General features: G+C 41.4%; 1 protein-coding gene across 1 annotated transcript; it reads left to right on the top strand.

The window, feature by feature from the left end:
• The first annotated feature begins 13,199 nt into the window (after positions 1 to 13,199).
• LOC147896656 (uncharacterized) lies at positions 13,200 to 14,768 on the top strand. Its single transcript, XM_087382031.1, has one exon. It carries the CDS (start codon positions 13,251 to 13,253, stop codon positions 14,631 to 14,633), a length of 1,383 nt encoding a protein of 460 aa, XP_087238157.1. The 5' UTR covers positions 13,200 to 13,250; the 3' UTR covers positions 14,634 to 14,768.
• Positions 14,769 to 16,652: the final 1,884 nt, after the last annotated feature.

Raw genomic sequence — 16,652 nt, 5'->3', positions numbered from 1 at the left:
AGTGCGAGAGGGGGGGGCTGCCAGCCCGGGGGCCGCGAAGGGAGGGTGGGAAAGAGGGGTGCGAGAGGGCGGGCTGGCGGCCGCGGTCGCTAGCCCGGGGGCCACGAACGGGGGTGGGGAAGAGGGGTGCGAGAGGGGGGGGCTGGCAGCCGCGGTCACCAGCCCGGGGGCCACGAAGGGAGGGTGGGGAAGAGGGGGCGAGGGAGGGCTGAGAGGGGGGGGAGAGGGGGTGGCGGGGGTGAAGGGAGGGAGGGGGGTGCGAGGGGGGGTCCGAGAGGGGGGGGCTGGCATGGCCGCCATCCTAGGGGCGGCGAAGGGGGTGGGGAAGAGGGGTGCGAGAGGGGGAGGGGGCTGGCGGCCACGGTCGCCAGCCCGGGGACCGCAAAGGGGGGTGGGGAAGAGGGGGGGAGGGCTGAGAGGGGGGGGCTGCGGCTGCAAAGGGGGGGTGGGAAAAAGGGGTGCAAGGAGGGGGGGGCTGGCAACCGTGGCCGCCAGCCCGGGGGCCGCGAAGGTGGGGTGGGAAAGAGGGGGGGAGGGCTGAAAGGGGGTAGGGGGGGAAAGGGGGTAGGGGAGGAAGGGGGTAGGGGGGAGGGCTGGCGGCCACGGCCTTGGGAAAGGGAGGAAGGAGGTGTGGAGGGGTAAGGGGTTGGGTGGGACAGGGGCAGGGGGGGGAAAGGGGAAAGGGGGGGCAGAGGGGGAAGGGGAGGGGTCGACGGGGGGAGGGGTTTTGGCGGCAGAGGGAGGGGAGGGGAGGGGAGGGGAGGAGGGGAGGGCAGGGGGTCGAGGGAGGGAGGAGTTTTGGCGGCGGAGGGAGGGGAGGGAAGGGGAAGGGAGGGGAGGGGAAGGGGGGAGGGCAAGGGAGGGGAGGGGAAGGGGGGAGGGCGGGGGTCGAGGGAGGGAGGGAGGGAGGGGAGAGGAAGAAGAGAGAGGAGAGAGAGGGAGAGGAGAGGAGGGAGCAAAAGGAGAGAGAGGGGAGAGGAGGATTTGACTTACTATCATGAGCAAGAGAGACAAATAAGATTTGACTTACGAGAAGAATGAAAATGACTTACGAGAAGAATGAAAAGGACTTACGAGAAGAAAGTATCGAGAAGAATGTTGATAAAAGTATCAAGAAGAATGTTGAACACAAATTTGAATTCAAAAGGAACGTACGAGAAGAAAATATGAGAAGAATGTTGAACACAAATTTGAATTCAAATTTCCCTCTCTTTTTTGAAAATTTAAATTTATGCATAGGAGTGGGCTAGTTTTTCTTATATATACTTTTATTTCCATTCATTCATTTTAACTCTCTCCTCATATCATTGAAGCAACCAAGAGTGGAAGAGAAAGGATAAGCGGAGCCTTACTTTTTTCACTTTTTCTAGGTACTTGCATTCTTTTTCATTCGTCTTGTAATTCTTTTTCTTTACTTACAATTCTTTTTCAATTAGTTTCTTGTTAAAGTTTTTGAGTTCTATTTCTTAAAATTCATCTTGTAATTCTTTTTCTTTACTTATAATTCTTTTTCAATTAGTTTATCGTCCTATTGAAGTGTTCAATGAGATGCTTGAAACATGCATTGCTTGTGAGCATGGACAGTTGACCTATGAAGCTCCTTTGTTTATCTCCAGCAAGTCAAAGGTAATGGATAAGAAGGAGTTGACGGCAAGGATGTGGAGGCCTATAAAGTCCTTACCTGATAAGTATGCATCCATGGCAGCACAAAAAATTTTAAAGAAAGAATGGTTTTTTGGAAAAAAAGACAAAGACCACTGCATGGAAGAATGCATCAATGTACAAGTGAGGCGTGATGCAGTGCATAGTGCCATTAAGTATTTGCTGTCAGAGAAACCAATTCCACTTACGGGTCGGAAATAGTAACCTCTTACATGAGAAAAGAAATCCCACAACAGGTGGTTGCATATGTGGAAAGATTAATCAGCAAGATAAGGATGCCGACAGATATGCACCAAAGCTTTCAATTCAATGTAGAGGTTACGGCAGAGTCTGGAAAGCTTGTGAACTTCAGGGGAGTCTCAGAAGATGACTTCTTCAAGAATGAGTCAGCATGGGATAAGCCACAACTATTCTTTATCAATGAAGTTTCTAGCGATGATATCCATAACTTCATTGATAGAATAGTATATACCACCATTAGCAAAGTGGCAATTTGCAACATTGTCATTTTTGTTGATAAAAAAGATAAAGAAGCCATGCAGGTTACTCTAGAGCGAGCATATTCATCAGATTTGAAGATCTATAGTGGTGTTTATGCAGCAAAGAGAGGCAAGAGAGAATGTGGCATAGCGATTCAATCTCTTAAATCATTCTTTTTGTGTATGCAGAGCCCCAACCCTGATCACTCCTTACAAAAGAACATAAGAGGGAATTCAAATAATTTGAGATTGATGCTAGAAGAGCAAGATATTCCCAGGTCCATACATTATCAAAAAAACAACTATGGAAGTCCTGCAAAAAGTGGGAGTCTCTTGCTTACCATGATGGAGAATTTGCTACTGGCAGGTTGGGAGGTCACCTTGTGCAGGATGGGATATTTATTTGAGGATCTCCTCAAAAAAGGCAACTCCACAAATATTATTAAAAATAAGCATTTCATGGCTTACAAGCAGATCTAACCACAGGCTATGAAAAAGAAATAGACCATAAGGACACCGATGACATGGATGATTACCTTGAAGATCATAATGTCCCAGTTGATGATGATGAAAAGATGGACTTACATGACCCGTTCACAGAGAGGTTGGTGGATGAAGACAAACATGATGATGCCTTCTTTGATAATTATGGCTCGCAGGGTTATGAAAAAAGGCCACTATGACAATACTTAGCGGTATGAACTCTATTTCTCAACTAAATACAATTTTTTAAATAAGATTTAAATTTAAAGATAATGAATCTAATCTCTCATATTTGTTTACAGGCAATAGAGGGAGAAGAAATGGATGAAGTCAATACCGAGGCACTCCCTTCTACTTCAACAATGCAACCACCTCTAAATTTGATTGAAGAATCAAATTTAGTTGCATTGGATAAAATGGAGAGCTCATTTGAAGTTAGGATCGTTTTGAAACGAGAACCTGAGTATTTAAGCTTTGGTAGAGAGGAGGTTTCAATCCTCTCCAATCCTTTAAAAGAGGTTAATGACAATGTTATCTTGGCCACTCTCAGGTAATGTTTGTTTATTTGTTGCTACGTCAATGAGCTAACATTTGTTTATTTATTCACAGTGTAGTTATATATCAGTTTCCTAGTGTAGAATGCAAATCAATTCTATGAGCTAATGTTTGTTTATTTCTTGGTGCAGTGTAGTTATTTCTCAGCTTCCTAGTGCAGTGCAATATCGTGTGTGGAGCAAAAAGATGGACATAGCTATGGGTGGAGAGTTGCCTACAACTGCATGTTGTTTCTTAGAGAGATTTTTTATTTGGAGTTACCAGTCAAAATGGAATCATATACAGAAGCCGATCTGCTAGCATTTCGGGCTGAGAGTATTCAGCGTCTAATTACTACCATTGGGAAACAACCTGAAAATATGACTACATTGCAGCATGTATAAAACCTTATCTTTATACTTGTATGCTTGTTCAAGCCTTTAATTGGAATGTGTAAATCTCATAACTTTTTTATATTTTCCTCCAAGAGGAGAAGAGACTGAGTCTAATGAAAGCATGCTATCTTTATACTTCTATGATTATTCGAACCATTATTTTTATTTGGGATGTGTAAATCTCATAACTTTTTAAATTTTTCCTCCAAGAGGAGGAGAGACTCACTCTAATGAAAGCATGTATGTAACCTTTTTAAATTTTTGCTCCAAGCGGAGGAGAGACTCACTCTAATGAAAGCATGTATGAAACCTTATCTGCTTGTTTAAGCCTTTATTTGGGATGTGTACATCGCATAACTTTTTTATATTTTTATGGCAGAAGGAGGATGTGGAGAACATAGCTCGGGGGGTCACTATGTATAAACCCTCTATACCACGTGCATTCAAGGCCTATTTCTAAAATCCCTTATCTGTAAATTTTTCATTAATAAAATGAGAATAAAATGTACCCCTTTTCTATACAAATCTGTAAATTTTTCTCAAAACTATTTTAAATAGTCCCTTATGTATATTTATTTCTGTAAATTTTAGAAATAAAAAATATCCTTCTGTTGAACTCACATGATAGGGTTACATATGATGAGTGACCCCCCCTTGGAACATAGCAAGTGAAGAAGAATACGATGTAGACTACTCTCTCAATAAGATGAGTCATGAAAATATGAATCTATTGGAGCAGATTGGAAGTTCATTCACCGCTATGTTGTTAATTCGACAACAACCTCATTTTTTTGAATTTGGTGAAGAAGAGATTTCAATCCTCTTGAATCCTAAGAATGAGGTTAATGTCAAAGTCATTACAACCATCCTCAGGTTTGATGCAACCTTTTCCTTGGCTTTATACTTTGCTTGTTTTGATTAAACCCAAGAAGCTAATACTTTTTTTTTAATATAGTAATGTTATAGCAAATTTTTCGCAAAATATACAAAGCGTTTCATATATGCTCGATCCTCATATTTCGGAAGTGCTTAGCAACAAAGAAGAAACCATAGAGGATGTTTGCAAGTGGTTGAAGCATGTTCCTATGAATGACGCACGAGTTATTTTTACATCATATTATGAGAAGTAAGCATCAAACCCTACTTGTTTTTTGTATTGCATTGCTAGAATGTCTCAAACATAGTAATTATTCTTTATTGATAATGCATCTCACATTGGAGTCTGGTAGTCGTGGACATCCTTGTGAAGAAGTGCTTCTTTGCCAACTCAATGACATCCGTCCATGGCAATGTGTTAGAGTAAGTATAGACTACACTTGTTGTCACTTCTTGACATGTAGATTGATATGCAATGCACATATTCACTGTTGTTATATGTTTTGATGTGTAGATCAGCTTGAAAGTTAGTAGGTGCTATCGACATAGTAATGCGGCAATGTGACTTGGCACAACAAATAGAGTATATAACATGTCAGGTATCACATCAAGAGAATAGCCACATCTATAATTGTGGATGGAGGGTGGGCTACAATTGCTTTTTGGTACTTGGTCAAATTTTTGAGATATAAAATGACACCACGTCATTGTCAACATATACGGATTTGCATCTCTATGCATTTATAACATGTACCATTCAAGCAATCATTGATTGCGAAATGAATGCCGTCAAAGAGTTAAAGAGGATAGAAGACCTCAACTCTACAAACATGGCTTCATTGGAAGAATTGGGAAGCTCTTTTAATGTTAGGGTTATGATTCAACATAGACCTCAGTATCTTGAATTTGGGGGAGAGGAGATTTCAATTCTCTCTAGAGCTTCAAATGAGGTCAATAACAATGTTACGATGGCCATTCTCAGGTTTGATACAAACTTTTTCTCTACTTGATAATTCAATATGTTGATTAAATCTAATAAGCTAATATTCATTTATTTGTTGGTGCAGTATAGTTATCTCACGATTTGGTAGAGTCGTACAAAACCGTGTGTATATGTTGGATTCCCTCCTTTCTCCTATACTTAGCGATAGCAGAAAGACAATAGCCGATGTTTGTAAATTTATACAGCCTTTACATTTACATGGCATGCGAGCCCTATTTATGGCATATCATGAGATGTAAGTATCATGCCAACCTTTATTTTAATCTTATACTGGCAACATTGTGTTAAATAATAATGGTTCTTAATTATTCGTGTAGGGAACATTGGAGTCTGGTGGTTTGGGACCTTGAAGACAACTATTGTTGGTTTGTTAACTCGATTACAGGCTTTCATGGCTCGGAAATGTAAGTATTCTATTAATCTGTTGTTACTTATATATTATGTACCTTATGTAATAGACACACTAAGTTTTTTTAATATGTCATGATGAGCAGGTCGATTGAGAAGTTGGTATCTGCTATCAGAGAAACAGGACAATACAAAGACTCGGTAGACTTCCAAAAGCATTTAGTAGTAGAGCAAGAAGATGGGCATAGTTGTGGGTGGAGAGTTGCCTACAACTGCATGTTAATTTTCAAAGAAATTTTCTCACTTAAGCCACAGATCTCATCGGAAGACTCTTTGGAGCTCAAATATTCAGAGGAGGATATACAATTGTTTAGGGCTGAAATCATTCGAGACCTAATTGGTGCCATTAGAATACAACGTGCAACTGAAGCAATATTAAAGCTTGCATTTAAGGAAGAGGAGACTGAGTCTACTATGAAAGCACTGGACACTACAGAAGAAATAGAGACCCAGTGTACACCTACAGCACCACAGCCTCCACTGGAAGCATCAGAAGAGTTGCCACAGCCTCCGCTTGCATTTAAGGAAGAGGATACTGAGTCTACTCTGAAAGCACTACATACTACAGAAGAAGTAGAGACTGAGTGTACATCTAGAGCACCATAGCCTCCATTGGAAGCATCAGAAGAGTTGCCACAATCTCCACTAGAAGCATCAGAAGAGTTATGATGCATGTATGATGTTGTGTTTGTAGTTTTTGTTGATTATACACCAATTTGTGACTTATTACTTAAGTGGCATTTACTAATGATATTTATATAATTATTTCATGCACACAATTTTATGATATGAATGTGTGATGATGTGATTATTTGGAAATAAATCCTTGTGTGATGAGAATTTTGATATGAATATGTGATGATGTAATATTTGTAATATATTTCTTCATGCACACAATTTTATGATATGAATGTGTGATGATGTGATTATTTGGAAATAAATCCTTGTGTGATGAGAATTTCGATATGAATATGTGATGATGTAATATTTGTAATATATTTCTTCATGCACACAATTTTATGATATGAATGTGTGATGATGTGATTATTTGGAAATAAATCCTTGTGTGATGAGAATTTTGATATGAATATGTGATGATGTAATATTTGTAATATATTTCTTCATGCACACAATTTTATGATATGAATGTGTGATGATGTGATTATTTGGAAATAAATCCTTGTGTGATGAGAATTTTATTCAGTTGGATAGTCTCCACTCACTTAAAGTAGAGCATTCCCAATGCTTCTCTCACTTTATTCCAACCCTTATCCTTATCATCTCCACTCACTTAAAGTAGAGCATTCCCAATGCTCCACAAAATTTTATTCCAACCCTTATCCTTATCATAGTGAACACATCGTGCCTTAGTGCACTTGTATTCTTCCATCCTAGTCCTTCCACAAACACTCTCTTATTTCTTACATCCTAGTCCTTTTGAGTAACTTGTATTCTTCTATCCCAGTCCTTCCACAAACACTCTCTTCTTTCATCCATCCTGATAACTTGTATTCTTCTATCCTAGTTCTTCCACAAACACTCTCTTCTTTCATCCATCCTAGTGCTTCTCATTAACTTGTATTCTTCCATCCTAGTCCCCACAGACACTCTCTTCTTTCTTGCATCGTAGTCCATCTCCCTTTCTTTATCATCTCCCCACCCATGGATATCCTTGGCATTGTTGAAGACGTGGAGTTCGGAATTAACAATCTCAAAGAATGGATTGCTGACCAAGGAGCACAGAGAGAGGCCAGAATTCGACAAGGTTCTCCTTTGACACACATGGAGAGAGAGGAATTTGATGGACAAAGGCATGCAGAGAGGGAGGAGACTCTCAAGATAGCAGAGAGTGAAAGACTTTTAAGACGTATGATAAAAGCACGACAAGATCTCTTAGACTTCTTAAGTAACCTGCGTTATCGCAACTCTCGTCATGGGCGATTTAATGCGGATGTTGAGAGAACAATAAGAGCCTCTCAGAGAAATTATAAAGAAACAATTTGTGATTGCTTAAATTTCTTCTTCGCATGTAATTATGTTGAGGATACAGAGCTGCGGAGGCAGTGAAAGACTGGGTTGTTGAGAAGATAAGAGAGACCAATGATGAGATCTTCTAGACTTTGGGTGATTAAGAAGATAAGAGAGACTGTATTAAGGTGTTTTTTGACACCATATGGCTTTGAGTTATATGATCTACTTCTTGTACAAATGTGATGTGCTCTTTTTGAAATGTACTCTAGTTTTCATAACATGTCACACCTTTTTTTCTAATTTGATTTTTTAAAATCTTACTTTTTGTCTCTTTTAACAATGTGATGTCCTCTATTTTTAATGTACTCTAGTTTTAATAACATCTCACGTCATTTTTTCTAATTTGATTTTTTAAAATCTTCCCTTTTGACTCAATGTTTTGTTTTATAAGAGCCTCTTTTTTTTAAATGTTTTATCCAAAATTATCTCACAAAATGAATTTGGACAGTGCAGGAGTCCAAAATTAATGAAATAGGTGTTGCATGTAGGAGTTGCATGTAGGAGTTGCATATAGAAGTTGCATGTAGAACTCGCATGTAGGATTTGCATGTAGGATTTGCATGTAGAACTCGCATGTAGGATTTGCATGTAGAAGTTACATGTAGAACTCGCATGTAGGAGTTGCATGTACGAATCGTATGTAGAACTTGCATGTAGAACTTACATGTAGGAGTTGCGTGTAGCAGTTGCATGTAGAACACGCATATAGAACTCGCATGTAGAACTCGCATGTAGGAGTTGCATGTAGAACTTGCATGTAGGAGTTGCATGTAGAACTTGCATATGTAGAACTCGCATGTAGGAGTTGCATGTAGAAGTTGCATGTATAACTCGCATGTAGAAGTTGCATGTAGAACTCACATGTAGAAGTTGCATGTAGAACTCGCATGTAGGAGTTGCATGTAGAACTCGTTGCATGTAGGAATCGTATGTAGAACTGTATGTAGAACATGCAAGTTAGGTTTTTAAGAGGGATTATTTCTAGCCTTATGCAAGTACAAGCGGAGCTTTGCCACTACTCTACACACACATTTTGTTCCACCTAAGTCCATGTTGGCACAGAGACAACATACTCCCGAGTCCATTTTATTACCCGTCCTCGGGTTATGTCTTATTTTGATTTCGAAGTTGGGATGCCATGTGCGTAACCCAGTGGTTGTTGAGCTTGTGGCATGCAAGTCATTTCTATTGTAATGCTTTTGCACCATAAAATTTATGGTATGTAGTCAGGAAGCTTATCTCCTCTTAAGGAGGGGTAGACGGTTGTGAATTTTAGAGGGGATCTCGTTGTTGAGGTTGCAAACTCTTCCATCGAATCTTCTTGGGAAGAGGTTTGGTGGGGCTCTCGTTGTTGAGGCTAGCATTTCTTTCTATCTTGTATACATATTGGATGCAATTGCACTCATATCATTGAGCTTGTAGATAAGTTTGTATGCAAGTCTGATATTTTTGCATATAGGAGATGACTGTGATGTTTGGCGGGGGTCTCGTTTGAGGCTACAGACTCTTTTGCCAATTCATCTTGAGTTTTGGCGAATTCATTGCATGCTTTGAGAGTATGGAATGAAAGTGTGTGATACTATGATTGATGGAATCTATTATGTGCCTATGCAAAATCGTGTGAGTGCACATGATGTGTCTAACTATATGCTTTTAATAGGGAAACTAAGACTCAATCATCCCTAGTACAAAATTGATTAGGTCTTTCTAAATGTGCAAAAACATGCATATGCCAATGAGTGTGTGTGTAACAATCTAGTGCAAACTATATGTGCAAAAACGTGCATATGCTAGTGAGTGCTTGTGATACAATCTAATCCTACTAAAGAAGACTTGGTTTCCCAAATCTTCATTTTTGTCGGGGATGGCTTGCGTGTTGATGTAGTAGCGTTTCAGTCGACTCCCGTTTATTATTGTGTTAAATTAGACTCCATCCAATGTTTCTAGTAGTATAGCTCCGATGGGATTCATCTTTCATACTCAGTATGGTCCTTGACCTAGATACTTCAGTTTCCCCTTGTGTACTTTGGCATTATATAATAGGACTAAGTCGCCTTCCTTGATGTCTTTGGCTTTAATATTTCTATCAAACCATGCCTTTCTTCTACGTTTTTCTGTTGTCATGGCATGGTACGTGACTAGTCTTGTCTCTGTATGCTTCTCCAACTGATAGAGCCTTTCTTTCAAGGATCCTTGGTCTCCCATGTGTTCCTGTACTACTATGCATAGGCTCGGTATTACAAATTCTAGTGGGACCATAACTTCAAGGCCGTACACCAATTGAAAAGGTGTGTTCCCTGTACTGACCTTGAGTGTGGTTATGTATGCCCATAAGGCTGCATTCAATTTCTCTACCCAATTAGAATGCTGTGGTTCTACTACCTTGTGATGATAACGCATATTATTTTGTTAGTGGATTCGGCGTGTCCATTCCCTTGGGGTTAGTAGGGTGTGCTTTTTCTATGGATTACCATGAAGCCAAACAAGAGTTCTTGGATTACCTCATTGACAATATATGTGCCTCTATCCGACACAATTTCAATGGGGCATCCGAATCGGGTGATCACATTTTCGGATAAGAATCTTGCTATGCTTCTGGCATCTGCCTTTCTGACTGCTTTAGCTTCAGCCCATTTTGTAAAGTAATCAATGGCCACAATGATGTAGCATGCATGTGTTCCTTTTTCTCTGCTACTGGATGTATGGTACCCACATAGTCAATCCCCCAGTTTTCAAATGGTTTTTGTGCAACAACTGTTGTTAGGGGATTGAAGTCTTTGTGTTGTGGTTTAGTAGTCCATTGGCATACATCATAGCCTTTTACATATTCATAGGCATCTGCCCACAGTGTTGGCCACCAGTAGCCTGTGAGGAGAACTTTTCTTCCTGTGGCTTCCCCTTCAAAGTGTCCTCCTGCAATGCCTTCATGGACTTCACTCAGGATTGGCATGATCTCATGAGGCATTACACATCTTCTTAATATCTAGTCCTTGCCCATCTTGTACAGTTGTCCTGCAATGAGTTGATAGGGTGCAGCCTTTAGAATCAATTTTCTAGCATCTACTGCTTTCATTTCAGGGGGTGGTGTTCCTGCCATCAAGTACCCAATGATATCTCCACACCACTCTGGAATAGCATCTATTTGAAATAGTGTGGCATTGGTAAGTCGTCTTCTACTCCAGTGGCTTCTTCTCCCGACTTAACACAAGACATGTGATCGGCAATGTAGTGTTGGGCACCTTTGTGGACCACTATTTTGAAGTTGAATTCTTGAAACAAGAGGAGCCATCTGGTTATTCTTCCTGTTGTACACAGATGGTTCACAAGATAAAGTAATGCTTGATGGTTGGTGTAGAAGACAAAATCATTCGCCAGTAGATAGTGCCAAAATTTCTTTCCACTATACACCATTGTTAGGGCTTCTCTTTCTATGGTGGTATAGTTGATCTCTGCATCATTGAGTTGTGGACTGGTGGAGCCTACCACTTTTTCCAACACTATTTCTGTTAAGGGTAGGGGATAGTGATCCCTAATTGTGGTAGCATTCACATTTTTTAAGTTTACGCATATTGTGAGCTTCTTGTTGTGTTTAGGCACAATGATGATGGGTGAAACCCAATCAGTGTGCTCTATCTCGTAGGGGACTTGTGTCCGAACGGGAACAAGATTTAGCCTTAGAGCTAGGAGCACTTGTGCAAGTGCTAGTTTCATGTACACTGGCATGGGTGCTGCTTGGTATTGTTGAGGTCAAGGTGGGTTGTTGCGCATGTTGAAGATGCAACTGTTTTCATCATGGCCGCCGATGACACAAATATGGCACCACAACCTTAGTGGTGGATTTGCTTGTGTAGTGATCTTGGCTCTTAGGACTGGGCACTCATTTGCTATATGATTGGCCATACAGTGTGGACACCATACATTTTCTCGCCGTGCATATGTCTGAGTTGGCGACTGAGACAAGTGAAGTTTTTGTTCCATGGCCTGCATCATGTCTTCTTTCAGCTGCATAGTCATGGCCTCTAGGCGATCTTCATTTATTGTTTTAGCAGTGGACTTGGATTTGCCTTTTTTTGAGCACTTATCTCGTGTACTAGATCTGCCATCATCACTACTAGTGTTTGAGTCGGTCATGCCATCCTCGATGTCAATGGCTACCGCATGAGCAACACTGAACATTTCATAGCTGCCTATCTTTTTCATATCCTTTCGGATTTTCTTTCTTAGTCCTGCAATGAACCAGGCCATGAGGTACTTTGCATCGAGGCATGGGTCACATTTGGCAATTAATCTTTTCATCTTACCCAGGTACGTGTGTACATCTTCCTGACGGCCTTGTTCGATCTTGCTTAGTTGGAGAGCGGGATCATCTTGTAGCCTCTCCGTTTGAAAGCGTCGTTTACATTCTCTTTGAAGTAGGTCCCATGTGGCACGCTCTTTCAGTAGTCTATTCACAATTAATCTAATCTAATTAAAATCAACCTAAGCTATATGCCTATTCACTCCCTCTCCTCCACTCAGCCCCTTGCCAGCCAGCCCACCTCTCTCCTCTGGCTACCTCTCCTCTCCTCAGCCCCCCTCTCGCTCCCTCTCCTCTTCTTCGCCCCTGCCACTCTCCTCCCTCTCCTCTCCTCATCCCCCCTCTCGTCTGCTTACACTCCCTCTCCTTCCTCCTCCCCTGGTCCCGCTTGATTGTTCCCTCTCCTCTCTTTCTTTCCCGCTCCCGCTTGATTGTTCCCTCTCCTCTCTTTCTTTCCCTCTTCCTTCTTCCTTCCCACTCCTCCTCTTGGTTCCTCCCCACTCCTCTCGTTCCTCCTGCTCCTTCCCACACTTCCTCCCCTCCTTCCTCCTTGTATTGGGGAGGGCTTCACAACCCCCCAGTTGATACTCTACACCCCCCTCCTCTTGCTCCAGCCTACAGCACCGCACTTGCAATGTAGAGTGCCCTCTAAGCCTTGCATATGTATACATAGAGGGCGGTGACTACTGAAGGTTCCAGAGGGAGCCAGAAAGCACGAGAATTTTCACGTCAAATTGACCTTCTAACCTTCTGGAAACTCTAATTCTGCCTTACTTTAATTCGCGCGTCGTTAATTGTATGGCCTTATCTTAGCTTAATTCATTTTGAGCGGCCGCCCTTGCCACACTCATTAATTTAATTTCCCTTTTTTTCTCGGTGGGATCCCTATAGCTCCTCATTTGAAATGAGGGAGCGACTCAACGGTCATATGATTTGAAAGAAAGAACCGTTGAGAAGCGTTTGTGTTCTTCTTCTTCCTTAGAGCTATGTGAGATTCGACGAGTTGAGCTTCCTTCCATCTCCATCTTCTCTGTTCATTTCTCGACACAGCGAGAAAGAAACTCAGCTTCTTCTCTCCCACCATGGCTGAACCGGCCAAATCCTTAGAACGAGGATTGAATTCCAAATTCTCTCCATCGCTTTTGGATCTCCCCCACTCCATCTTTCTTCATATCGCAGATTTTCTCCCTTGCAAAGATCTGCCTTCCCTGGTTTGTTCCTGCAGGGAACTCGCAGCCATGGCTTCTTCCTTCTATCGCGAACGGCGCTTTCTCGACATGCGCTGCTTCAAGAGGCTCACCCCTACGCTATGTTGGCAGCTGGTTCAACGCTTCTCCGGTGCTCGCTTGGAGAAATGCTTCTTTAGGTACGACGTCGTCAATGTCTCCTCTGGAACCTACGACGAGGCCATGCTGCGGGCTATTACAGAGCGATTTCTTGACAACTATCGGTGCGATGATGAGCTATTGAGCGACCTCCATGCTTTTACTGCCCTGGACATCCAAGGTTGGTACTCTCACGAAATGTCTCCTCGCCCCGTAGATGTTCTTGCCCATTGCTATCTTCTGGAAACGCTGCTTTCCTCGCAGCTCGGATTAAGAGAGCTCTATCTGGATATCGAATTCGGCATCTTCAGGGTACCCAAAAGCAGGGGACACAGGCAGCATTGGCATCTTATGCCGCCTTTCCTGGCGCTGCAAGTAATCCAAAAGAATTGTCCGAATCTGGAACGCTACATGGCTAACAGGATTCACTATCAAAGCTCAATGGTTGACCAGCGGCACTTGCAAGTAAGGTTTCTGCAGAACTGCCCGAGGATGAAGTTCATCGGAATCACATTTGGGCTCGACAAAACCTCCCTCGAGGGGTACGAAGAAATCCGACGTTCGCTAACACTCGAGAGAGCGTTCTTCTTGTTGGGAAAGTGGCACTCGTCGCCAGAGGAATGTCTCCTCAATTATCAGCGAATGCGCTCCTTGGCAGGCAAGATGGAGAAGCTAAGCAGCGTGGCGATAATGTTCACGGCGAGAGGGTGCTTGAGACACAGCGGGGAGTTCCTGCGGCAACTGCCATGCGTGAGGTCGTTATGTCTGAAGTGCAAGTTTAACGCGGGGCATCCGAGCTTCGACATAGACGAGGGGGTGGAATCGGGTCGGTTTTTCGAGGGGCTAGGGGCATTGATACCATCGAAGGTGAGTAAATTGTCGTTGTTGGATGTACCGGAGGAGGAATTGGAGCTTGTATTTGGATCGAAGCTACCGTCAGGAGTGAAAGAAATGAGGGTAAGATTTGCATGGGGGAGTGGCAAGCTCGAAAAGCAGAGAGGAGAAGATATAATTAGAGGATTCTTGAGAGGTTCAAGGCATCTGCGAGCATTTCGTATGGAAGCCTACTTTCGCAATTCCCTCCTCTTTGAGAAGACATTCTCCCCTCTCTCTCACTTTGATGCACGGCATTCACCATAGCCTTTTCTTTCATCAAACAAACAAGTTCAGATTACAAGACATGGCTAGCCATCCTTACACATTCTTCTATTATGTGTGAATAATGTGCTTTCCAATGGTTCCTTCTATGCACATGTACACATGAATGTGCATATGCTCTAGTATAATAGTCTTAAATTTAAATGAGAGATATTCTTGTGCATATTCTCTAGAATAATGTGCTTTCCAATGGTTCCTTCTATACACATGTGAATGTAATACCTTGTGGATATTCTTGGTCCTTCCATTTAAGAGCTTTCTCTTTGACTTCTTTCTTTCCTTCTGGTGTCTCCTAGACTCATCTTTTTGATATATACACGTGTGAATGTAAAACCTTGTGCATATTCTTGGTCCTTCCATTTAAGAGCTTTCTCTTTGACTTCTTTCTTTCCTTGTAGTGTCTCCTTGACTCATCCTTTTGATTTATACACGTGAATGTAATACCTTGTGCATATTCTCTACTATAATAGTCTTAAATTTAAACAAAATATATTCTTAAATGAGAGACTTCATTAAGAAACTCACCTTTATTAGCATTGCCTCAGATGGAGTTCTATGGTGGAAAGTTTGATTTCCTTTTGTGAATTTCCACAAGTTATTATTATTTTCTAAATAATCTTGGTTAGATGAAAGGTTATGTCAAGCTAAATTAAACCATAAGCTCTAAATAAGATTGGAAGGTGCTTCCTACTAATTTTTAATAGGGTGGAGTATATGAATGGTTATGTCAAGTTAAACTAAAATCATAATCTCTAAATAGGGCTAAGAGGTGCTCTATCTACATAAGGCATGCATGCTTCCCAATATACTAGGATGGTAGCACTCATGTGCATTTGTGAATTTCCACGAGTTATTATTGTTTTCTAAATAATGTTGGTTAAATGAAAGGTTATGTCAAGCTAAATTAATCCATAAGCTCTAAATAAGATTGGAAGGTGCTTCCTACTATTTTTTGATAGGGTGGAGTATATGAATGGTTATGTCAAGTCAAACTAAAATCATAATCTCTAAATAGGGCTAAGAGGTGCTCTATCTACATAAGGCATGCATGCTTCCCAATATACTAGGACGGTAGTACTCATGTGCATTTGTGGACTCTTGTTTGTGAGAGTTCCTTTTCATCAAGTAAATTGTGGTTATTGTAAGTAAGTTGCTTCCTATGGACTTTTTGTGACATGCAAGAGTTGGTATCCCTTATGAATGATTTGAAACAATTTAAACAGAGTTGGTGGAGACATCTATATATGCTTCCTACTGTTTTTTTAATAGGGTTGCTTAGGTTATGTCAAGCTAAACTAACTCACATGCTCTAAATAAGGCTAAGAGGTGCTCTACACATATGGCATGTATGCTTCCCAATATACTAGGTGGTAGTATCCATGTGCATTTACACACTCTTGTTTGTGAGCTCATTTGTGAGAGCTCCTTTTCATCAAGTAAATTGAGGTTATTGTGAGTTGCTTCCAACGGACTTTTTGTGATTTGCAAGAGGTAGATTTGGATTCATTCATTTCGGAACATCCGAGTTGATGTTTGCGCCATCCAAAGATGTCATTGGCTATGGTTTGGATCCACATCTTGCCCAATAGTACCTATCCCTTGCATAAATAGAGGGTTGCTTGTATAAATGAGTTATCATGGTATCAATCCGGAACATCCAAGTTGATATTTTTCACTATCTAGAGATATTATTGGATGTGGTTTGGAACATGTCTTGCCTAATAGTACTTGTTCTTTCATGCTTCCTACAAGAGTCATAAAAAACTTGCATGACATGTGGGTGATTATGAATGCCATACAAATACTTATAGATCCTAAGACCTTACTTAGTTGAACATGTTCTGAAAGCATCTTCAAAGGTGTTGGAGTTAGAGGTACCTAATAAAAATTTCTTCCACAGGAGATTGTGACTCACTCTTATGCTGATCAAGGCTTGGGCTTCTATCTTGGATTTTCTAGCCATGTTACCAAACATATACAAGCATAAACTTCCTCCTTGTT

This window comes from Dipteris shenzhenensis, chromosome 11 (assembly GCF_047967505.1).
Source record: "Dipteris shenzhenensis isolate YYH24624 ecotype China chromosome 11, Dip_SZ_1.0, whole genome shotgun sequence".
NCBI classification, from domain to species: domain Eukaryota; kingdom Viridiplantae; phylum Streptophyta; class Polypodiopsida; order Gleicheniales; family Dipteridaceae; genus Dipteris; species Dipteris shenzhenensis.
This window is presented reverse-complemented; position numbering and strand designations above follow the sequence as displayed.